The 25,441-nt window shown below is 42.5% G+C and overlaps 2 protein-coding genes across 14 annotated transcripts in view; one reads left to right on the top strand and one right to left on the bottom strand.

Moving 5' to 3' along the window:
* KATNAL2 (katanin catalytic subunit A1 like 2) overlaps positions 1–17,254 on the bottom strand; it is a 29,252-nt gene extending 11,998 nt beyond the window's left edge. For 2 of the 4 annotated variants that reach the window (XM_030237368.2, XM_050986725.1), the window contains exons 1-10: positions 17,104–17,254; positions 10,271–10,341; positions 9,712–9,878; positions 7,629–7,671; positions 7,095–7,218; positions 6,031–6,126; positions 5,413–5,511; positions 4,552–4,629; positions 1,290–1,388; positions 691–754 (exon numbers count right to left, since the gene is read on the bottom strand). In XM_030237368.2, coding sequence (XP_030093228.1) covers positions 691–754; positions 1,290–1,388; positions 4,552–4,629; positions 5,413–5,511; positions 6,031–6,126; positions 7,095–7,218; positions 7,629–7,671; positions 9,712–9,878; positions 10,271–10,341; positions 17,104–17,154 — 892 coding nt within the window. In that variant the 5' untranslated portion in view covers positions 17,155–17,254. Of the gene's footprint in view, positions 1–690; positions 755–1,289; positions 1,389–4,551; positions 4,630–5,412; positions 5,512–6,030; positions 6,127–7,094; positions 7,219–7,628; positions 7,672–9,711; positions 9,879–10,270; positions 10,342–13,429; positions 13,547–17,103 lie in introns of all 4 variants that reach the window. The other 2 variants (XM_050986724.1, XM_009095354.4) reach the window with 2 other exon arrangements.
* A 7,022-nt stretch (positions 17,255–24,276) lies between these two features.
* Positions 24,277–25,441, top strand: part of PIAS2 (protein inhibitor of activated STAT 2) — a 28,176-nt gene continuing 27,011 nt past the window's right edge. For all 10 annotated transcript variants that reach the window (XR_001991508.3, XM_018920052.3, XM_009095357.4 and 7 more), the window contains exon 1: positions 24,277–24,400. Coding sequence is in view for 9 of the 10 variants with exons in the window: in XM_018920052.3 (XP_018775597.1) it covers positions 24,377–24,400 (24 nt within the window). In the remaining variant the exon portion in view is untranslated. The remainder of the gene's footprint in view (positions 24,401–25,441) is intronic.

Here is a 25,441-nt window from a genome sequence, read left to right as displayed (position 1 = left end):
TCTTTCAGGATTGTTTGGAGAAACTCAGGTAATACAGAACTGCTAATGCAGATTCTCCAAATGCTGAAGTAGTCCATGCTGAAACGGTCAGATGCCTTCTGCGGCAGGAACACCTAAACATTCACAGGAACAAATGGATTTCATTGCAGAGAGAGGCTCTGCAACCTGACTCAGGTGGTTCTTGTGCCCTCTGCCCCCTTCCAGCCACATCCTGGTGTCAAAGTGGGGCAATGAGAGCAGGGAAGCTGCACTAACAAGGAAAACACCCAGCTAGAAGAAGGCAAAGCTTCCATCCCATTTCCAAAACAACCCCTACAAGCAGAAGAAAGGAAGGACATTTCTCACTTTGGAGGTAAGCCCATTGCAGATTTATTGACATATTATAGGATCATGCCAATTTTGACTAAAATGGTCCAAGCTGAGTAAAAACAGAGATGTGAATTTTCATTCCCCTAAATTGTTAGTGTAAGTACTGTCTCTGGAAGATTCCACTATGAAAATAGCCAAAGCTCACAAGAAAGGGCAAGTTGAGCATCAGAGATGGACATAACCACCCAACATTATCTCCTTTTAATTTATGTACAGAACATGCTTTTTTAACAATCTGATCTAATTAACACTGATGATTTATCCACAGGACAAAACAAGAATTGGTGACTAACACAAAGATGTGGTAAAAACTCTCCATACCTGGTGGTCCATAGAGCAATAATCCTTTCCAAGGGGACAGAATGCCTGTAAACAGCTCTGGATACTGTAGGAAAGTAATTTAGGGATTAAAAATGCATCATCAAAAACAAACTGCAAGGGATTGTAGTCCTCACCTTCACTGCTCCTAGCACATTCAAGAAACATAAGAAATTTGCAGAGAGGCATAAAACCACGCCAAAACAATGTGACATGTATGATCTGAGTACTGAGAAAAATGCTGTATTTATTTTTAAAAGCCTGTTTTCAGTGCTTGTTTTTTCTTCTTTTTTTTCAAGTGTAATTGATGTAACATTCTCTTCTAAAAAGTAATTTTTCATGGAATTAATATAGGTCAAATCCAGCACTTCTTACAATGCCAAAAGTGCCAAGGAATTGGACCTAACTCATGTAATATTAATATTGAAAGGTAATTTTCCTGTAGAAGAATGCAGGTGCCATTTCAGATAGAACAGGAACACCAACAGCTCTAACACAAAAGGCCTACAAAAGCACAGAAATACTGAGAACTCTAAAACACCACTGTAACTGCAAGGAAACAAGCCCAACACTGGTTTTGTCAAAACTATCTAGCACCTTACCTTTATGGGGTAAACAACTGCTTCCTTGACCAGCCTTTTAGCTGCATCCAGTCCTATAATATCATCCCACTTCACGTTTGGCTTATGGAGATAAATGTCCTGCAACACACATCACATCTTGTTAGCAAAACTCCTTCTGCAGTCGCATAATGACTCTGGCAAAGCAAAAGGATCGACTGAGGGATAAAATAGTGATGCTGTTAAGTGATACAGGCTCTACTATTTAACCCTAGGTACCAGGGACATCCCAGGAGGGAAGCATACACAGCAATCACATCCCCTCCAGGCCCCAGTTTCCCTAATGTATTCCTAGCAAATGTAGACGCTGAGCAGATCTTCCTCAGATCTGTTTTCTGTTAGTATGATTCAGGAACCAAACAACACATCAAGAGCAATTGAGATAAGAAGGTTCACCAGCCCTAATATTTTGTCTCTATTCCTGCAAGTATTGGATGTTTAAAAAAGGAAGTAAAAGTAATCATAGTGACACATTGGTTCAACTTTACACCACCAATGGACTTCAGTAATTCAAATTACATCTGAATCTTTGAGCTGAAACTCTTTTTGACATTGATTCTTCAGTGAAGTTTTCTTCCCTCTTTTAAACATGTTTATTTTATAGTCACAAGTTCCACAGCTCACTCATGTGCAATGTGAAAATATTTTTTTTAACTTGGTGCTTAAGTAACTTTATGGCTGGACCTTTTATTTACTTTTTGTGGTTTTTTTAAACTTGATGCTCAGTTACTTTATGGCTGCACCTATTACTTACATTATTACCTATTATAATGTTAATACCTATTATTTATGTTATTTCTTGTGTTGTAAGTACAGTGAAAAATTTCTATTTACTCCACTTTATGCAAGATTTTATAAGCTGCAAGAAAAGCTGTGAGAAACTCTGCAACAGGAAGAAATTTTTCCCCTAAGAATCTACCAAAAGATAGATGGTAATTAGTCTATGCCCTGGAACACTCACTAAATTAATTTCATTTAATTCATCAAACTTCCCAAATCTTCTGTGAATCTCCATTTGCCTCCATAATATTTTGTGGCTTTATGTTCCAGGGGCTAATTGTTCTGCAAAAAAATCACATCCTCAATACAAATACTCAGGATAAATTCTGCTCTCCAACAAAAATAGTCCACAGAGACTGAAGAAAAATTATGTGGTTGTATCCAAGGGGAAAAGTTAATACAATTAGAAAAAATTATTTATTTAGAATAGATTACACTTTCCCTGTCTATTAACAGTGAATTGAGATGAATCAGATTTCTGTTATTAAGTAGAGACTTACATAACTGTTTCCAAATTAAATTAGATTGTGTTATGAAATAGATATAACATGCCATTTATTTGTATTGATTTATACAGTTTTGATTACCATAGCAACTAGGAACATACCATAATGGAGCACAATTCTAAAAACACACCATAACAAATGGAAAGCAATTTTTTATTGTTTTTTTTTTTTTTTTGTTAATGTAGCAGCAAAACCAGCATTATTTTAAAGGTCTACCATAAATAAAAGACCAGACAGGAACTGAAACAAATGAAAATTTTCTTACTTTAAGGTTGGAAATTTCCTAAGACATTTCTTAAGTTCTACTAAACGTCAAATACAAAACTTGTGGACCAAGAATTTGGGCCATACAGAGAGATAAAAGTCAGTCAGCAAAAGTCTTCCAGGATTTTTAGAAAGATGATTTTAAGCAGGTTTACCCAAGATGTTAACACTCATGATATTTATATCCAGAAAGTCACAACACTACCAAACACTGTGGTCCTATGAATCCTTTTTGATGATTGACTCATCCAAAAGTGGTGGATGCTAAGCATTTGTGTGTGCCATAGCCACGGATCCTGGGCAGACCAGTGCCTGTTTGCTAGGCTACACCTCAACCCAGGAGTGAAATGGAATGCTGCTGACAAGACTGTGGTTCCCTCCAGGGGTCAAGCTGCCCCTCCTGGAGGAATCCCCAAGTCTGCCCTGGTGCATTATTGATGCTGCTGTGGCAGTGCTGGGATGAGGGCAATGCTTGCAGAGCTCACAGTTACAGCATCTCTCCACTGCACCACTGAGAATGCACAGGGAGTGCAGACTGTGCAGGCTGCACAAAGCAAGGCTCAGGGCAAGCACTAGGCCAGTGGCCCTGGGCTGTCCCAGCCAGGCTGTGACACAGCCCCAGGGCAGTGCCTGTCCCTGTGCTGGCCCTGCTGAGGCACCTCCAGTGCTGGGGACAGCTCTGGGCCCTCAGGACAGCAGAGACACCGAGGGGCTGGAGCGTGTCCAGGGCAGGGAACGGAGCTGGGAAGGGGCTGGAGCCCCAGGAGAGGCTGAGGGAGCTGGGAAGGGGCTGAGTCTGGAGAAAAGGAGGCTCAGGGGGGACCTTGTGGCTCTGCACAGCTCCTGACAGGAGGGGACAGCCGGGGGGGGTTGGGGTGTGCTCCCAGGAAACAGGGACAGGAGCAGAGGGAACGGCCTCAGGCTGCGACAGGGGATGCTCAGGGTGTACCTCAGGAGCAATTCCTTCATGGAAAGGTTTATCAAGCCTTGGCACAGGCAGCCTAGGGCAGTGGTGGAATCCTCATCCCTGCAGTTTAAAAGCCATGCTGATGTGGCACTTGGGGACACGGGTTAGTGGTGACTTTGGCAGTGCTTGGCAGTGCTGACCTGACGACCTTAGATGGCTTTTTCAACCTAAACCATTCTCTAATTCTAAACCATGCAGGAATACCAGGGTTTAATAGTAATTTTGGTAGATGTTATCTAGTAGATACATTCAGAATTCAGATATTGCTGTGATAATGGCACACTGCCCACAAAGACCACAGCCCTGTGCCTGGAATGGAAACTGCACCCAAAGGGTGGAATCAAGGTTTCTCCCACCATCTGATCACAACCAGATAAAACATTAGATAATAGTTGGTTTTAGCTAATATATTTAAATCTCTCTTTCAAGTGAAGTATTGCACTTTTTTTGTAGCAAAGAGAAAAGCCATGATAGTCTGCACAGCACGATTAAATTACCTGTTCCCCATTAGAAAGGAATGGACTTAATTATTTCCTCCCACCGTGCATCAGAAAGAAACATCATTACATGTAAAGAAATGACTTGTTGGGGAGCTATGTGGAGGGAAAAATAACTTGCACATTCAAGAATGAACACTATCAGTGACAGTAAAAAGAAACAAACAGCATTCCCATGTGACAAAGATAACCAACATCTCTCTACAGCTGACATGGAGATCTGCTCTTACTTTGCTTACAACCACTGCAAGTTCTCTCATCTCACCAGTCATGCCAGTAAAAGCACTAAGAGGTTTCAATAATCGTTCCTAAAAGAGAAAAACATAGGTTCTTGTCAGATGGCAAGTATTTTTAGACACACTATTATGTATTTTTTAAAAAACTGATACATCATAGTAATATCAACTTTTAAAGTTGTAGAGATATGTGTAATAATACAAATTTTAAAGTAAAACATATTTGCAGTGTTGTGTTTTCCTCTGACAGAATCTAACCCTAATCAACATTAAAATGAGCAGCTTTCTTATTGCACTTATAGTCCTAAATATGACCTAAATAGACTAAGAGGAGTGAAAAATGCAACTGTAGGTCACTGTTTTGTCACATTCTCTTTTTGGATAGTTTCTTCCAGTATAGCAAGTTGCCAGGCAGACAAGCACCATGAAAGCCTAGCACTATCTGAGAAGTTCTGGCTTGTGTGTGGAGTGTTTTCAGAAAATTTATCTCAACCATCAAATTCTGTTGTTGTCTCAGCTGAAGCAAATGGTAGAGACATACTATAGCTGAAAGGAACCAGGATTTCACACACAGAAGTTCTGCAGGTGTCTGCATTTATTATTTTTTTTTTTCATCTTAACGCCTCATTTTTATTTGTTGCCTACTTTCATATTCAGAATAAACAACTGTCATCAAATCAGACCAGTAATAAGCATGGCTGTCCCTTCAAGGAGGAAACACACCTCTCAGAAATCCAAGGCCTTTTTTAGCACTTGAGAACAAAACCAATGCTGTTGCAGTATTTTGAGCTGTTCCTGGTTGTGCAAAACTCAAGTTCATATGGATTGGATGGAAATATGAACAGAAACACTTACTGATGGATCTGGATCACAATTAAGGCTGTTCAAGGGAATTCCATCTGGTGGCACTCTGACAGCATCCCGAATCATCTTGCGGAAGTCAATTATTTGGCCCTAAAGGAGGAAAAAATGTTGCTGTAGGATTTACCATAGTGGTAGCACTAATTTTCAAAATACACTGGGCCAAATTTTGTTTGCAATTACAGCAGTGTGTTTCCTTACTGCATATACAGTCCTAATTATGGCAAAAATTGACCCTGAAAACCGTGGTAGCAATGGGGATGGAACACACAACTCAGTCAATTAAATTAATTTAACTGCAGAGCCTTTCATTACCTCATTCAGGAATTCAAAATTTATCTTCAGTCTTAGTTATTTACCACTAGGCTTTAAAAAAATAAATATTCCTGTCTGAGTATGTTTGAAATAGTATTTAATGAAAAAAGTGCCTCCTATGCAAAGAATTATAATTTTTTTATACAAAATTATAAAACTGACTCTTCAGCTGACTATACAAAAACATTTTGATATAAAAATAGACAAAAAACCCTACCTTATTTTTGAAAACCTCTGTGCTTTTTTTTTTCAACATACATATTTCTCTGAGAAACCACATACAAGGTTTCCACTAACCTTTCTTGGGCGAGAGCTGTCTCCTCCAGTTTTGCTGATTCCTGAGATGCTTAAGCCAAAATCAGATTGATCCAGAGTATCTGCACCATCATTATCCTGAAAAAAAATGCCTTTTAAAACAGATGTGTTGCCAAGTAAATGGATTGAAGATATTACATTATAGGTATCATTCCCTCTTTTCACACAGGCCCAGATGAAGTTCCAAGAGAAATACTGATCATTTAAACACCACTGTAGATTTAATTGGACTTCATCTAACTGGTGACAGCAGTGAAAGCCATGGCTCTGGAGCTCAGCAGTGAAGTTATTCCATGTACTGAGCAGAAAACTGCATTTTACATAAGAAGCAGGGGAAATGACAGGCCAAGTAAAAGGCACAGCATGTCAACTCAGAAATGAGGAGCTATTTCAGGAGCTATTTTAGTAACTTCACAGCAGTTACTGCTGTATACAATCCAAAAGGCAAAGTTTTGGGGTATTTTTAGGGGTAGCAATAGGTCAGAGAAGAGTTCCTCTTGATGCAGAAACACAGCCAGACCCTTAAAAAAAAGGCTGCAATAGACACAGTGTTTGCCCACCAACCTGCTGTTCCTGTCCACCCTCTGTAAAGGCATGATAATAAAGTAGATTTCACAGCAATCTCACCAAAATGTGATTCTAAAAATTACAGACCCAAATTACTCCCCAGTCTCAAACAACTTATGCACTGTGAAGATGCTTACAAAAGATATCACTTCATTCTTTGTTTGTTTTGTTTTCTGGCACTAAAGAATGAATATATTGGTATCAGTGGAAAAAAGAAATTCTGATTGTTTTCAGTATAGGTTGGATTATATACCTCCTTTTCCTCTAATTTTTGCCTGTGACTGCCCCCAGACTCATGGCCAGAAATTCTCTCAAGGTCTTGCACCCATAATCCCTAAGTGACAAAATCAGTAAAACCCATTAGTTGCACAATTATTAATTGTGTAACTCCCATCCTCTTGCTGCCTACAGACTCCCCAGACAAAATCCCATTAATTTCAACTCTACTGCTGCCAAGATAAAAGAAAACATGTTTAAACCTGTCTGGGGCTCTCCTTGGTGGAGGATTTAGGTTCTGCTGTACTCCCAGCTGCAGTTTTTGATGCGGATCGTCTCACTGTCTGTTGTTTGACCCTTGGTACATTCTGAGAAGAAGCTGCTGTCCTAGAATAAAGAAAAAAAAATGCAAGACTTCCATGACTTTTTTTTTTCTTCAAAATACCAAAAGACTAAAACTCAAAGCTTCCAAATAAAGCAGTTTCAGGCTAACTTTGCTTCCACTCAAGTTATGGCATTAATTTCAATCACAGCAGAGTTCAATGCTTACTTTTTTCAAACACCCCACCCCACTTTACCCACGCTGCAGAAACTCTGTAAATTGTCTGCCTCTCCATTTGGGAAACAAGTCTCTAATTTCCTCCAGCACATGCAGAAGAAATGCACCACACAGTCAGGAGCATGGCTCTAGGCTTTGGTGCTCCTCTGGTATCACAGCATTATCTTAACCACTGTGCATATTTGCTTTTATGAGGAAAATTTTCTGCCCAGAAAAACACCCCACACATATATCTCACCTTCTTGCTCTTCCTCCACTTCTCAGCTGTTGTTTATTTTCTGCTGAGGCAAAATTAATATTTAAATGGAAAATAATTAAGGATCTAAAAAAGTCAATTTGAACCTTTATTTCCCCTTTAAAAATATTTTTAATTACACAATAATGACCTTGTAAATAATAATGCATAAACAGAAATACAGCTTATAAGCACTGCAAGCTTGCAAAAGCTTACTGAAAACAAACTGGTGTCAGTGAGAGTGCTTTTGCTTCAAGCTTTTTACATTTTAGCTCATACAGTCTTTGGTTTCTCTACTTACATTTTAAAACCAATATCATGTTCACAGTAAAATGGACACCACCAGAAATTAGATTAAGTACAATAATTTAATATAGCACAGAGAATGCTTATTTAATGCTAATAATTTTTTCGTTGCTGAATTGGGAAATATGAATTTGCCTTACTCCTCTGAAGAGGAATCAAGTTCAACATAACAAGACAGAATAAATGTCACATTGCAATAGTAGTTATCAAACTATGTTATCTTTTGCATTATTATAATTTTAAACAACTTCTGTCAAAGGAGAACTTTTTTTTTTTCACAAAATGTCCAACTTGCAAAGCCCAAATGTGAACTCATAAAGCCAAGGATTTGTATGATGCTACCAGCATGCCCCTGGCTGCTCCAAAACCACCTCTTTTTTCAGTGTTCGCTGTACAATGCTCTTCCACTCATGATTCTCACACAATAAAATAATCCTTCCCAAACAGTTATTTCCCTGAAGGAGCTTGGGAACGTGGTGTGTTTAGGGGCAGCAGAGCCTATGGAGCAACCTGTAATCTTCTGGGTATATATATAACATTTCCAACTCACTGGAAATGAGCATGGAAATGACCAACCTGTTACTGTAGGACTTGCCAAGAGTGTTGCAAAGAATTCAGTAGGAAGGAGCACCACACCAAGGGTTTTATTTAGATACCCAAGTCTGGCAACAGGCACAATTTAGGGCATGGTAAAAACTGCATGCGGTGCAGGAGAAGAGGCTACTTGTGCTTTAGGGAAAAAGGATGATGCCTCCCTGTCAGCATAGTCACAAATCTGAGCTTAGGTAATAGCATACTATTCCATGCCAGAGAGGCTTTAGTGACCAAAAAATGCATAATGAGAGCTTTTAAGTGGCTTTTCGGGAATTCGTTTTTACTTAGATCCTGGATTCAGTCTTGCCCACTGCTCTGACTATGATGTGAAAAAATGCTTTTTAATATTTTTTCACTCTTGCCTCATAACAAATCCTTTTTGTTTTGTCCTGCAGGGCTGTTCTACCTCTTTGTATTAACACCAATCCATAGGTTCTAGATGTGCATGCCTTTTTCAAGCAAATTTCAAGATAATTTCAATTACTAAGCCCTTTAAGCTGGAAAACACCTCTAAGACCATCCAGTCCAAATCACTCCTCCACCCCTGCAGCGGCCACCACTGACCCACATCCCTGAATGCCACATCCACATGTGTTTTGAGCCCTTTCAGGGATATTGCTACACCACTTCCTTGAGCAGCCTGTGCAAGGGTTTGACAACCCTTTTCATGAAGAAATTTTTCCTAATGTCTAATCCAAACTTAGATCCTTCAAGCTCTTCATCACTTATTCTCATACAGCTGTTATTATGGCTTCTCCAAGTTACATTTTGTGCTCAAGTGCAAAACCGTTCAGGCTCTCAGGGTTGTAACAGAATGCTCACATTCTAATTTGCCACATTCTGTATCATTCATCCACTATTCTCTCCCCATGAGAAGAAAATGGATAAATATATCTTTGCCATAATGCTTTGTGCTTAGATGACATTTTCCAATACCAAAGCAACTTTCAAAAGACAGAAAAATGCCACCTTTTAGTTCCTTTATATAAAGAAAATAGGAAAACAGAAGGGCTCAAAGCCATCTCTCTCAGTTCTGGTGTCTTGTGTGCTAGAACTTCAGAGCTGTAACCGTAAGGGTTGGAACATTAAGTGCTGACAAACATGAGAAGGGCTGTGAGCATAGTAGGGAAATACACATTTTAAACTTTGTAAACAAAGGCTTTCTTTTTGGAACAGAGCCACATACCAGTGTCCAGGATCTTTTTGGTAATTTTAGGATACTTTTGAAATTTTACAAAATAGTAGCTTTCATATTCCATCAAAATTGTCTCAAGATCAATGTTGTCACAAACTTCAAAGCCACGTAAACCTAATTTTGTCTCTTGTTCCAAAGCATTTGCAGCATCAACATATCTGGCAATTTAAAAACAAAAAAAAACAAGGATCATAAAACTGAGAGTCATCATCTTACTCTGATTTCTGAGAGAAGAAGCAAACAATGGCACTAGTAAGCATATGGTATTTTAACCTGCCCAAAACCCTATTTTTATAGAAGCATAAACTCTATTTTAATAAGCTTTGTTGGTTGATCTAAAGTATTTTTAAATAGGGAATTTTTGTTTCAGAAATTGAAGCAATTTAGCAAAGCAAACTGTGAGGAAACCTCATAGTTCTTTACCATTTCCTCACAACAACCCAAAGGTCCACACTGTCCATTCAGCCAACAGAGGACAGAAAGATGCAGTACAGCAGGTCAGATACACACAATCCCATAAGGGTAGAGCACTATTATTTAAAAAACATACCCTTCCTCCATTAAATAATGCAAAATTAGAATGAGGAGATTTTTCCGACGAGCTTCTGTTCGCATCTCCTCCTGTGAATTAAGACAGAACTCTAGATCAAATGTAATATTCTCTTTATTGCTGTTAACAACATCTAAATGTAGCCTCTGGAAACAAACAAATTAACACAACAGCATGTAAGAACTGTAAAACAACTCACTGTTAATAAACACAAGTAAAGTGGTTTTCAATCTAATTTTTCTTACACATTATCAGGGCTACTGGGTGGGTGGAAACCTTTTCCTAGAGAAGAGAAAATTACTTTATGGTTGAACAAATAACTTACTTCCCTTACTACAGTTATGGCTCCCAACATGTTGAGACTGCTGTGAATTTCAGAGCAGGACTCTTGCACACCTCAGTGCTTCAGGGACTGTGCAAGGAGACCTGACCCATCATGGCTGTGTCCTTCCCTTGCAACCAGAAACCTGGTCTCTGAGTGTCTGGAGAAGGGGGGCTGGTGAACAGGTCTGGGATCTGCATGACTCTACTACAAGTAAAGACCAGCTGTAACACTTGCTGACACATCCCATTTCATAGGCCTTGACGTATAAACACAACAAATGAAACACAGACACTGGAAAAATTAGTGCATTGGGTAAGGCAAAACTTGCACGATTTTCACACAGGACTTGTGGTATTCACATGCCTGCGGTATTAAATACAACACATGCCCTCTGAACAGAGAGAAGCTGTGAGACAAGCAGAGAAGAAGGAAAACACAATTCTTATCTCACTTGCTGTGCCTGTGTTGTGCTAAAGTAGAATGCAATATGAGATTGTTAGCCCAAAGTGAGGATGTTTTGTTCCCCTGGCCGATCAAGGCCAAGCAGTGTGTGTGTGGGACTGTCACAGGACAGTCACGAGAGAATCAGAGATGAGTGCCGTTCTGGGCAGTTGTGAGCAAGAGTGACTGCCTGGCAGATTCAGTTTAGATGAAATGTACATAGTGTAGTATCATAAAGTAATTCATTAGCCTTCTGATGATAGAGTCAGATGCATCATTCTCTCTCCCGTTTGTCAGAGTCGCCGTTGATTTACAATAAGGACTGACCAAAATCAGGACTCAACATGAAGAAATTCAATATGGAATCAGTCCCACGGATGTCTTGGCACAGACTGGAGAACCCAAAGTCACTCACAAATGGTTAAGCAATCAACACAAGGCAGCATAAAACATCCCTTTCTTCATTCACTGAAGCTTCCTCTGAGAGAGTATCAGAAGCAGATACTGAGTATCAAGTAGAGGAAAAGGCACAGTGGAAACAGAATCATGCAAGATGATGGAATAAAGCCTTACTCTGGTGAAACATGCCATATGTGCTCAGCGTCTGCAAGGAACTTCTGAAATTTTGGGTCATAACAGAAGGTGCTACAATGAAAACTCTAGAAATCAGCACATTGCCTTTGGTCTGTTTCACTTGGACTTGAAACTGTGATCACAGAGAAAGCAAGAAAGGCCAAACATGCATTTAGGTAAATTAATTACTTCCTTTTTCTTTTAGGTTGGGAGCATTGAGAGTTGGACTTGATGATCCTCATGTGTCCCCTCCAACTTGAGGTATTGTGTCTTTCCTCTGATTCTGGGATTACTTGTGAGGACCCAGTGTGAACAGGAAGGAGTGATACTTAATGGATGGGGAAAGAGCAACAATTTCTGTTGATTGCCCAGCACACACACATCCCTGATCACACTGCAGAGTAAAGCTATACAGGCTCCTACTTCCATCCCCAGTTTCCCTCCCTTCTATCCCAACTGAGCAGCATCCTCATCCACCCCCAAGGATAAGCCCAGCCCAAGCGAAACGTGCTGCCTGTGGGTGACAAATGCAGATTTCTGTCCTCTTCATACTGCAGACAGAGCCCAACCACCTGTATCAAGGACTTGGGCTGCTCTCTGCCTGTGCCTGGCACACAAAGATGCCAAGAAACTACTACTTACCAAGGCTGATGTTTTCAAACCCCACAAGATGAGCAAAAGAAATATATATACATAAAGACCATTACTCTGTTCTTTCCGTTCTCTTGGAAGAGAGAGCAACCATAGCAGACTTTTGACAGTAGAGAATCACTTATTCCAAAAATCAAAGGTGTTTTTTGGGTGGTGCAAAACCAATTTACCTCTTTACACACCACTCCTTTGCTCGGTTAGACCTCCCTCTGCTCTGCACACAGTGCTTGGTATCTCATGGCATTCCACTACTAATTTCAACACTTGAGATAGCATAATCAGCTACTGTTTTATTTTAAAATAAAGTCTGACAACCTATAAAATGTACTGGATAGAAATGGGAAAAAGTATCCCAGTGGAGCGGGTATTTTCTGGGACGTTGGCTTCAGTCGTGGGGCCATCTAGTGTCAGCACTAAGGAAGAGCTGGGGTCTGCTCTTAACGTTTCCTGTGGAGTCAAAGCGAATTGACATTTCACACATTGCAAATAAGATTCGTCGAATGTTCATTCAGGTTTTCTAAAATGAAGGCTAAAACTGGCTGGAGAAAAGGGAAAAAATCATAACCCCTTTCTACCTTTGATACCCTCTTGAGAAACTTTCCAAAAGAAGTTACAACACCACTTCAGTGGTGGTACAAAGATAATTTTTCTGAACATTTCGGTGAGAAAGCAGTGCTGTGTAAATGTTTTGTAGATTGGTAACTCTTGAATGAAGCAGATTGGTTCCTGGGAGGTGCTGCAACAAGAAATGAACTAATTCTGAGAATTCCCATGAGCAAAGAGAGAACACACACACTCTGAGATGAAAGGATCTTTTCTTTCTTAATCTTTTGATATGCTGGTGCTTGGAAAACAGATTTTGAATTGTTGCCATTTACCATTTCTCCTGGATGACCTGAAATTCTGAAACACATCTGGAGCTGCAAGAAGGAAGCTGGAGTCATCACTTGCTGAGAATCCCATCTGTACATCCTTTGAAATGCAACTGCTCCTGAAGGTTTATGCTGAGAAAGATTAACTGCTGTGTTTGCTAATGCATCAAAGGGCTAGGTTACAGCTACCTCTGAATATTTAAAATACAGTATGCAAACAGAGTGGCCACCACAGAAGACAAACACATCAAGTGTTTCATGGAATAAACATGGATATTCTGACAAGAGAGGAATTACCTCTGCCTGATGGACTGACAGGGTTCATGATCCATGGTTGGAACTTCCCTTGAAAAGAATTTGTGTTCTGGCACGCCATCTGCTGCTGTTCATCCCCTTTTGTTACTTCTGGTATCCCTAAAGCATTTTAAGTTCCAGTAAAATAGTGATACAGTGATTGTCAGTATCTCAAATAATTTAAGTACAGACTTGCTTTGGGGGTAGGATAACATTGTGTCTATGTGAGCCACCGACTTCAGCCTTGACATAGCAAAGTTCTTCTTGTTGCGCTGATCAAACAGAAGGAAAAATAAACCTTTACATCCCAAAAGAGTCCCATCTAAAAATGAGGAGAGAGTTTAGACTGAGAGGTTAATTCTGTCTTTGACCCTTGTTAAGAAGAATGCAAACAGCAATGGCTGATTTTGAGAACCAGACGTGTCCAAGGAAAATAGTAACTGAGCTGTAAATCAGTTAATCAACTGACAATGACTAGGTTGGACCTGAAAAACAAAACTGATGTATCTCTGGTAGCTCGGTTCTGTGAGAGTTCTATAAACCAAAGAAAAATCAAGGACCTTTCAACATGCATCTGCTACCAAGCCACTAATCTGGTGAACCAGTGGTATATGGATTATTGCCTGACCAGTCCACCAATCCCTTTCCTGCATTTCACCATTATTTTAGCACATTATTATTTCACCATTATTTTAGCATACACTCTTTCCATGAGGCAGATGAGCCTCTGTCTGTGTCAGTGCCACCAGGAGCTTTATCTGTCCCCTTAAAAGAGCTCTGTACCTACCCTGGTCTGCTGTCCTGGGCCCCAGTTTGTCCTCTAGGACTGACCCACTGCACTTGTGTCCAAAAAAAACCTCCCTGCCACAGTCCAGGCAGATAGTAACACTGCCCAAGGCTTCTTGAGAGGTGCTTAGGGAGGAAATGGCAAATCTTACACAGCATGAAAAAACTGGAGTGCTTACAAGTGCAAAGTTACTTAAAATTCAGTTTAGCTTTATAGTGATCTAGCCTTCCTGTTTAATTAGTATTTAGAATTGCATGTTGTTTATAGCCACTGGTATTTCAATACATGTTTAAACGTTCAAAGTTTAATAAGCTTCCATTCTTAAAAGAACAGAAAAACATGTGTAATTAAATTTTCAATTACTAAAGGGGGTTTTGGGGTCCATGAAATTAATAAAACCTTAAGGCACTTAAATGTGATCTTGTTTTAAAAACTAAATAGTTGAGCACTTAACTAATTAGCTACAACACTTATTGTGTTATTTTCTTTACTTCTAGCTTAACAAAAGAGTGGCACATATTCCTTTTCTTGAGTCATTTTGAATTAAACTCTAATAGAGTTGTGCATCTTAGGTGCAATTGTTTGTTTAGTCATTTCCACACCTTTTACTAAAATGCATTTACATTCAAGCAGAATCAACCAAGTCCCTTGTGCAATTTCCGGAAATTAATGGGCCTACTAAAAGATTAATTTAACTCAGTAACATTTCATTATCATTTGACCCTATAAATACTGCATGAATTTTGCATGTTTGTTGGGATGAAAAATAAAGAGTTACAAGAGTAAGTCATCATCTGGGGAGCTTGGGAATAGGAACTGCTCTGCTCTAGTACATGCACTCTAAGGGCAAACAACTGGCGCAGTCAGGATGTGTTCAGAAAGATCTCTGATTAGGAACTTGGACAAGAGGCAGCCAAGTGGCTGTGCGATCACATAGGGAAAGCACTAATTGTTATACACCCTTCCCTCTTTGTCTTTGGGATCCCAGGATGCTGACAAGCATGGAGTCCCTCAAAATCAAGCTGGAACCATGTGCCAGGACAGAGGGGCTGGTTGGGCTCACCTAGTTTTCCCCTCCCTCCCTCCACCACCCTGTACTCCCACAGCTTTCCATTCCCCATAGCCCTTTGAATATTTGCACCCTTGACAGGCTTTTCAGAAGGCTGAATGTTCAGTTCTTGTCTGGCTTGCTGACTGTACTTTCTGAGAAACACAGAAGCAGAAAATGGAACTGGTGAGTTTTAAACAATGTATAACTTGGCTGCCATTGAATAGAATTTCCCAGGACAAAGAAAGGGCACTTTGCCCTCCTCTCTCCTCCAAATAATACAAGGCTGCTGCAAACAATAGAGTTGCCAAAGTTTTTCAAGGATTACAATGAGCTTTCATAATTAAAGACATACAGTGAGCTCACCATAGAACTTATGACTGGAAACAAGAAGGAAAAAAAAAATCTGCCTGGCAGCTTCAGGTGGTTCCTTAAGTCACTAATTAAAAAAAGAGGCTCCAGAATTCTGATCCTCTGAGAAACACAAACTACTCCTTCATCTCTATACCCAAAATATTGACTGTTACCTTCAAAAGGCTATGGAGAAGCCAGGCTTTACCAAGAACACATCAAACCAAATCCTGAGGTGCAGCTGACAGAGCTCTTGAGGTCCAGTTCTCAGTCCCTCAAATGTTTCTGCATTTAGTATCCAGCACCATCTTTGGGACAAAGGCATGCAAATCCCCACTGGAGAAGTTAAAAATCAGGTCCCCTTTTCTCCTCTCCTCCTGTCTGTTGACGCGGTTTCAATACCACACCTTCAGGCTCCATTTGCAGTGGTTGAGATCTGAATTCACTTTAGGGCTCAGAAGGAGACCATGCTAGAGGATCCCATTCCTAGGAAAATGTATCTATCCTATTAACACTTCCTGAGGAGAGAACATTGAGGGGCAGGCACCAATCTCTTCTCTCTGGTGACCAGTGACATGATCCAGGGGAATTTCATGGAACTGGGTCATGAGAGTTTTAAGCTAGATATCAAGAAAAGGTTTTTCCTCCAGAGGGTGGTCAGGCATTCAACAGGCTCCCCAAGAAGTAGCCCAAGGCTGCCAGAGCTCCAGGAGTGTTTTGACAATGCTCACAAGAACGTGATTTGAGTTTTGGGGCTGTGCTGTGCAAGGCCAAGAGTAAGAACATGATGATCCTTGTGGCTACCTACCAGCCCAGAACATTCTATGATTCTACAAGAAGTTGATATAACATCTACAGCTCAGTCTCAGGACTCCTCCTAAAACAGCTCTTTTGTGAAAAATCCTGTACTTTTCATTCTTAAGTAAGAAGAGGGATTGGTGTATGCATGCACAGCACCCAACAGCTCCATGGGAAAGGCTTTTAGCATCCCTCAGCCTCACTCCCTCTGGCGTAATTTAACCAGCAGATGGAAGCAGAAGAACAGGTCATGAAATTCAGCAAAATCTTTCTGTTTCTCGGCTTTCTAGAGCAAGAACCATAGAATCATTTGGTTTGGACTGGAAGTGACCTGAAGACCATCCAATTCCAAACGCAGCCATGGCCAGGGGCACGTTCCATTATCCCGGCTTGCTTCAAGCCCCGTCGAACCGGACTCGGGGATGGGGCAATACAACCGTGACTTTTTGAAACAAACACGAATGGAGGAAGGGATACGGAGAGTCTCCTTTGGCCGCGCCTACTGCTCCAGAGCCATGTAGAGAGGGGGTGCGAAGGAGCCACTCCCGCCCTAGTCCACCAAACCCAACCCCGTCCCCGCCGCCATGACAACACCAACCCCCACGCATGCGCAGAGCGCCCCTCTCCCCGTTGACAAGGCAACCGCGACGCGTAAACGCGACGCGCAGCTGCGCGCAGCCCGCCGATTCTCACCGCTTCCCTCGCCTGGTGGGTGGTTCTCAGCGCCTGACAGGCGAGCTCCATGGCGGCAAGAAGTGCCGCCGGGAATGGTACCGGGAACGCCGCTGGGAATAGTGCACCGAGCGCCCGGACCCGCACCCCGCCGACCCCCGAGGGGGACAGGCGCTCCCAGCCTCCCCAGCGTAGCCAATCGAAACGCCGGAAGGTGCAAGATTGACTGAAGATCTGCCCAATCACGAGTAGAGGAGCGTGGGTGGACAGCGGCTCTGGCCAATGGCCGCCGGGCTGGCCTGTGTGGCGCGGGGCGGTTGGGCGCGGGGCTCGGGCTGAGGGGATGGAGCGGTCCGGCCCCAAAACAATTCAAAACTACGCAGAACAAGCCAAACCAACCTAAACCAAGCCAAATCAACCCAAAATATGCCAATCCAAGCCAAACTAACCCCAAACAAGCCCAATCAACCCAAACCATGCCAATCCAACCAAATGCCACTCCAAACAAGCCAAATCAAGCCAAAACAACCCGAATCAGCACAGCCCAGCTCACCCCATTTTTAGACGTGCCCAGCTCACCCGCACAGCTGAGGTGAGAAGCAGAAGAGTTAAGTTTGCCTTTCACATCAAGGGGCATTAAAATGGAGACCACCGCTGTGAGGGAGCGCAGGGCTGGGAGAAGCGCTCTCTTCGGATCACAATTTGGCTGCCTGGTTGCTGCAGCCTCCTGGGCTTCAGGGTGAAAATTATTTGGGAGGTGAATTTTGCATTTTGGATGTGGTCCAGCTTCAGTCCAGCTGGAGAAGAACCTATGATTGGGCAAGATAGAACCTAAAGCTCAGTCTCAGGACCTGCACCAAAACTCCTCTTGCATGAGGAATCCTATGCTTTTCTCACACAGTGGCAGGATTAATTGATGGACATATGCACAGCTTTGTGGGAAGTGCTTTTGTTATCCCTGTTCCCAAATCCAACAGCTGCTCAGTTCTTGACAGGGTAATAACCAGGTTCTCACATCATGCAACACAACCTGGTCTAATGGAAGGTGCCCCTGACCATGGCAAGGAGATGGAACTGGGTGACTTTTAAGGTCCCTTCCAACCCAAAACATTCTTGGATTCTAAACCACACTTTTTTGTCATCACAGGCCTCCAGCTGGGTAATAATTAGCATTGACTCTGTGATTCTCAGAAGGCTGATCAATCACTTTGTTATACTATACTTATTAAGAAACCCATCGCCATTATAGACAGTCATGATACAGGGACCCGACTGGTCCTTCAGTCAAAACACCATCACCACTGGCCATGAAGAAACCACCCTTTGGTAAAAAAATCTCCATAACACATTCCACATGTTCACAACAACAGGTGCAGCAAGTGAAGATAATAATTGTCTATCATTCTTTTCTCCGGTGTTCTCAATGCCCTTCCCAGCACAAGGCCTGGAAAAGTCGTGCATTGCTTTCTGTGGCTAGAGGCTGCTTCCACACTGGCTTAGCATCTTATCCTCGAAAATATGTTTTTTTCCAGACATCCAGATCTTCTTCCAAAAATACTCCTCAGTATAACTGTCAATACTCAATTATGGCTTTGTTCTTTTGGTGTCACTCTGTTCCCACTCTGGAATGTTTCCCCAGCCCTTTTCTAAAACATTCCCAATCCAGTACATGCCAACACAGGCTGCAGTGTGTGTTTGCAGCTCAGTAGCTGTGCTGTAAGTGTATATACATTCATCCTGTCAAGGATGCAATTTAATACACATTTTTAATTACATTTGTCCCATAAAACATGGAGTTTTTTCAAAGTGGATGACATTAATGTTTTTCTAACTAACTTAGGTCCTCTCCTATTAGAGTGTGTGCTTAATTTTGTGGCCTTAACATGGAAGTAGAGTGGTAATGCATTTGTTTTTCCATTACCATGGACTTCTTTTTTTTATGGCTCTGAAAGAGAAATTCCTGTAATTGAAGTCAGAATTCAAGACATCCCAAGTTCATCACTGCTGGGAGAATAGCCTGGGTTCAGGGCTGTGCTTGACTGGAGAGTTTTCCACCATTACTGCTAAAGGGGTAATGCTACTTTAATACCTGGGTTCCTAAAGTTTTTATGGATAAGGAGAACTCTTCAAATCCTTTGAACAAAAGTTGAGGGTAACATTCACAAAAACTGTCCATAGAGGCAAATGCTCACCCACAGTCAGAGGCTGTGTTCAAGACTGTGAAATCTAGGCCTATATCAAAAGACATAATCTAATAAAAATAATAATGATCAAGTAAGCAACTTCAAAACAAAATATAAATATTTTGCTGTTGGTCCTATTACCAAAATATAGGTGTATTGCTGTGGTATGTTAGGATGGGCAGGCAAAATTAATATTTCATTATCAAAACTGATTATATATATATATGAATACATTAGGTTCCTTATTTGGATTTTTCTAAACTTAAATATACATTTTGTCAATGAAGTTATATATAACTATATTCATCATGTCCCTTTGTTGCCTTTTTCCCAACCTGGAAATGAAACTTGGGATAATTTTAGTAAGGGGGTAATATAAAAGAGGATCTTTAGTGAAGGCCTTCAGGGGCAGTTGTGGAAAGATTTTCACAAAAGCCCATAGCCCCCAGGGGTGAGTGCATTTTTATAGGTTTTAGGAAATTAGCAGAATTGATAAAAAGCACCAGTTAGGAGGACAAGTGGTGATGCAATTGCCCCCCAGGCCAAGCCTTTCTCTGCAGTCCCCCCTTCAGCATTAGCTTACTTTGCCCATGAAAATGTTTTTTGAAGGGCTGTTCTCAGCCTTGGATCCCAGGAAGAACCAAGATAGCAGGGAGCCTTGTACTTGCCGGGGCTTGGAGCTCTGGAATTTGTTTTGTCTTTCTGTTTAGGGAAAGGCCGTGGAAAAATGCTGGGAAAACTAGCTAGTAGTACAGTAAGTGACAGAGTTGCAAATAGATGTGTGAAGAATGCAGAGAACATATAAAAGAAAAAAAGGCAAAAGCCAAACAGCATCACCTTGACAGAAGATTATGTCCCATCCAAAATCTGTTTTGTCAAACAGCTGCATAGAAAATGCAGGCACATAAATTATTTCTTTCCAATAGGCAGACTCAGAGAACCACAGGATAGCTGGGGTTGGAAGGGACTTCTAAGACCATCCAGTTCCAATGCCCTCCCTTGGACAGGGACCCCTTCCAGTAGACCAGGTTACTCCAAGCCCTGTCCAACCTGAGTATCCAACTTAGAGTATTTTGTCTTATAGCCAGAGTCCACATATTTTTTGTTAGCAGTATGATTAAGGATGTCTTTCAGCCTCTCTGCTATGACAGCTGTAGACCTCACACAAGAGGGTTGTAGGCACTGACCACCACTTAAGTATTTTTGCCATTCACTTATAATGTTACCTTTAAAAGTACATGACTGTGGGATATGAGAGATGATGGAGAAGCTTAAGGCTGACCTCACAAAATTCTTTCCTTTAAACACAGTACACACAATACAAATCTAGTTTCTACCCAGCCACCCCAGCCCCATCCCTGCCTGCAGTTCACACTCTAGTCTATTGGCAGCATGTTAAGCAGCACAGGAGGGGTTTGATGAGGTATAATGCTGATAAAAGCAATTGTTGCAATCCTGCAAGCAGCTGTAGAGTGGTTTTGTTTCTTGTTTTGGTTTTTTTCTATTTTGTTCTTTTTTGTTTTTTTTTTTCACTGCAGTGTTTGTGAAAGGCTGGGACGGTTTATTTGGATGGTCAGATATCTTTCCGTAGTTAACACAGCTGTGGGAACGGGCAGTGCTTATATAGACATTCTGTGCATATCACTAGAAAGATTACTAGAAAAGGTTGAAACTAGATGGGGTTTCTTTCCCTAACAAGCCTCAATTTAGGGGGCAGGTTGCTTAGCACTTATAGGCTTGTTCCTTACTTTAGTTAGAGCCTGCTGGAGAAGACAAAAACCCCAGGGACTAATTCAGTGATTTTTCTGGGAGATAGCAGTATGCACTAGCTGCCTGGAGGAAGGTCTCCTCCTCCAATGGCTGAAGCTGGGCCACGTTCTAACACTAAGACTGAAAATTCAGGAAATGCCCAAGTGAAGAGCCTGGGAACTGGTTCAGGAGATGCAGCAGCAGGTTTAGTGAGAAAGAAGAGGAGAAGAAGAAGAAAGGGGTATTGGAGATGGAGGTCCAAGAAGAAGCAGAAGTTTCCGATCCCAGAAGAACGTCTGACATTTGAGGTACGTTTCTTAAAATTTTGGTGAAAAGAGCAATATTGGAGATGACTTGGTACCTGTGGACTGTAAGCCTGAAGTTGATGTGTTTGTGAGAAGTTAATATAAAACAGCAGGATTCTGAAGAACTAGAAAAAAACTGAGGAGGACCAAAAGTCTTTTCTTTTTTTGTTTTGTTTGAGGATAGGGCCACAGAGATGTGTAGTAGAAAGGCTGTGAGGGAAAGATGAAGGAAAACAACATACGATGGAGGAACACTTTAGTAAAATATTATGGAAAGCTACTACATAAACTCTTTTATCTTATGCATGTGAGATGTATAAAAATAGCATTTGCTCTTATCCCCACAGATATTGGGGATAAGATGAATGGAAATGTTGAAAGATGTTGTTATGAAGTGAGAGGTGAGTGTGCACTAGAACAGAATTGTCTGGCTCTGATGTGAGCTTAAACACTGATGTCCTTCTCGGTGTGTTTGAAGGAAGGAGCACCTGAGGGTTTGTTAAAAGAACAAAAGAAGGCTTTGGTCTGGTCATGCTTTAATGATCTAAGGGAGTCTAACTTACAGCTTGCCCCTTTAGTCTGGTATTGAACTGGAGGGGAAAATAAGCATTTGATGGACTTAGGAGTTGAAATCATGCAGTGGCGTGGTAGATGGCATGTTTTATTAGTCTGTAAATTCTTGGTTTTGACTAAAAGAATGGGTTTGATATTAATGAAGTCCTTATGTTTAAATCTTCAGGAAAAGGGGTGTCATAGGACCAAGCACAAAAGCTGTTAGTGCAGAGGACTAGGTATCTGTGCCTGTAGTGGAAATCTTTGGCATATTTAAGGATTTATCTTGGAGTAAATAGTAAATAAAAAGGAAAGCCTGTCTCAGCAAGCTGTTGCAAAATTACAACTAATGATGTTAGTTATTGAGTTCCTTGGTGTCCAGGTCTTATAGCAGCATTAAGTGCTCATAAGTACTGTGTATGGCAGGGATAAGTATCCTTTAGAAAAGGTCAGCTGTTTGTTCCCAAAATTACCTGCCAGCACCCCTCCTTGCAGAGCCTGCTGCTGATGTGGCCTGTCCCTTGGCCCATAAGTTACTGTTATAGTTGCTGCTCTGGATGTGTCAGTCGTGTAAAACTAGCTGCCTTTTGGTTAATACAAGCAAATATGTTTTGCATTTCAAGCCTCTTTTCTTTTCCAGTGTCTATCTTCTTGTTTGGGTTGTGCTGGCTGCTTGCCTGTTTGTTGGCTGAGTCTTTCCTATTTTTTATTGCAATAAATCGGTTGTTTGGTTTTACAGCCAAGTTGCTGATGAAACTGAATATTGTGAGTAGGTAATTATTACGACTAGGTAATGATCTCTGGCTGCTTTTGAAAACAATATTCTCGGCTGTACCTCGATGTTTATTTTTCTGTAAATGTCTCAACATTTACATTCCTTACAGCAGGAAACCCATTATCCAGTTTTTGAAGCTTACTGCTGGTGACATTTTCCCTTCATTTTTTATTACTAAAACGTGCTGCATCATCATTATAACACAAATTATGAGTGCTCTTGATTGGATGGATAAACTGGGCTGTAAAATCACAAGCTTTCTATTTAATCCACTTCAATTGCAAGCTGGAATATGTTCTATTTATTTTATTCTGTGCTTTGCTGGTTTGGTTGGTTTTCTTTTTTATTTTTGTTTGGTTGGTTCTTAATATAACAATTTAGTTAAAGAGGGGAGTGTTAATTCTGGAGGGGAAGAAACACGGCAGGTGTGTCCAGCTCCTCAGTGTGGGAAAGACAAGGAGCTAATGCAGAACGTCCAGTGGAGGGCACCAGGATTATGAGGGATCTGGAGCATCCCTTGTGATGAAAGATTGAAAGACCTGGGCATGATTAGCCTAGAGGAGACTGAGAGGGGATCTCATTAATGCAGATAAACATCTCAAAGGCAGGTGTCCATAGAATGGTGTTGGACTCTTACAGTGGTGTCCAGCGACCGAATGAGGAGCAAAGGCCACAACTGAAATACAGCTGGAAGTATGGAAAACTGGAAGTTTCATTTCACCATGAGGAAGAACTTCTTTATGTTGAAGGTGGCACAGGTCTGGTAGAGGGGTTCCAGGGAGGTTGGGGAGTGTCCCTCTGTGAGACATTTCACACCCATCTGGAGTTCCTATGTGACCAGCTCTATGTGACCCTTCTCCTTGTCAGGGGTTTGGTCTAGGTGATCGCCAGAGATCATCTCTATTTTGTGATTCTGTGATCCCTCCGGGATCATTTCCAGGGCCACTTGAATTCTTTGCACCCTGGAGCTGCTGCAAGAGCACTGCCTAATTGGGGGCCGGTACCTACTGGCCTGTGTGTATGCAGCTGGACTAGTTTTCCCTCTCAGTTCCCAGTCTGTACCACTGCGGGGCAGTTTCCCCTCAGGGTTCCCGGTGTGTCAGTACCACTCCAGCCCAGTTTCCCCTCAGGGTTCCCGGTGTGTCAGTACCACTCCAGCCCAGTTTCCCCTCAGGGTTCCCGGTGTGTCAGTACCACTCCAGCCCAGTTTCCCCTCAGGGTTCCCGGTGTGTCAGTACCACTCCAGCCCAGTTTCCCCTCACGGTTCCCGGTGTGTCAGTACCACTCCAGCCCAGTTTCCCCTGAGGGTTCCCGGTGTGTCAGTACCACTCCAGCCCAGTTTCCCCTGAGGGTTCCCGGTGTGTCAGTACCACTCCAGCCCAGTTTCCCCTCAGGGTTCCCGGTGTGTCAGTACTATCCAGCCCAGTTTCCCCTGAGGGTTCCCGGTGTGTCAGTACTATCCAGCCCAGTTTCCCCTCAGGGTTCCCGGTGTGTCAGTACCACTCTAGCCCAGTTTCCCCTCACGGTTCCCGGTGTGTCAGTACCACTCCAGCCCAGTTTCCCCTCAGGGTTCCCGGTGTGTCAGTACCACTCTAGCCCAGTTTCCCCTCAGGTCCCCCCGCCCCTCCCTGCCGCCCTTCCCGCCGGACCGCCCTCCCCGTCACGTGCCGGGAGCGCGCTCCGGGTGCACGATGATGGTGGCGGCGGCGCCCGGCGGCGGCGGGTAGAAAATGGCGGATTTCGAGGAGCTGCGGGTGAGGAGGAAGGAGGGAGAGAGGTGGCTGCGGCGGCAAGATGTCGGTGCTGGGGGGCCCGCGCCATCCCCGAAGTGAGAGGGAGGGAAGGAGGGAAGGAGCGGGCCCGCCCCGACTTCCCGGGGGTCGGCGGGGTCTTGCCGGGGAGACCTTCCCTGGCAGTGCCCGGTACCCCGTCCCCGCCGCGCGGGTTGTGCTGCTGCTGCCGCCGGGGAGCTTCTTCGCGCTCCTTCCGACATTTTAAAAGCCTTCTCGGCGCTGCCGAGCGGCCCCAGGGCTCGAACGGCTCCTGCTGGGCCCCGCGCTCCGTGCGGCTGAAGGGAGGGCGGTGAATAACCACGGGGCTGTTAAAAATGCTGATAGTTGTGGAATCTCTGGAAACCCGTGGACCGCTTTCCATCCGGGAAAGCTGTGCTTGCCCAGCGTGAAACCCAGAGCCGCTTTTCAGACTTGTTTTGTCTTCGGTTCATTATGTTTCATATTGTCGTGGTGGACTCTGTAGCAGATTTGTCGGTGTGGGTGTGTGCGTGCGTGTCCTTTCATTTTGTTAAGGTGTGTACACAAAGAGCTGACTGCATAGTTGGTGCTTTTCCTGCTATTTCCTGAACAATCCGCTGTATCTTTGTGTGGAAAGAGGCGGTTGTCTTTCAGCAGCGTCCACAGCTGCAGAAGTGGAATTCTTCGTGGGAATTCTGCATGCAGGCCGCTCCCCCCCCACCTGGACTTTGTTACAGGAGGGATAAAAGCCGGTTAAATAGGAAGCCCTGTGAGTTGGGCTTTAGTGGGGAGGAAGAGCTGGTGTCTTTGTGACAGTGGGAAATGTGCTGCAACCGCCAGAGAATTTCCCATGCTGAGGCTTCTTCCAGCACTAACACTGGTAGTACAACTGAGGAGCCCACTTATGAAAATGTAGTGGAAAGAACTGAGTTTCTTTGTCTGAGGACAGCAGTGCTCTGCCTCAGTTTTAGGTTTAGGAATTGTTGGCTTATTTGTTTGTACGACAGCCTTGTGTTGTTGGGGTTTTCCCCCCCCCCTTTAAAT

The sequence above is a fragment of the Serinus canaria genome, chromosome Z (genome assembly GCF_022539315.1).
Source record: "Serinus canaria isolate serCan28SL12 chromosome Z, serCan2020, whole genome shotgun sequence".
In the NCBI taxonomy this organism is placed as follows: Eukaryota; Metazoa; Chordata; class Aves; order Passeriformes; family Fringillidae; genus Serinus; species Serinus canaria.
The sequence above is the reverse complement of the archived record's forward strand: the minus strand, read 5'-3'. Positions and strand labels throughout refer to the sequence as shown.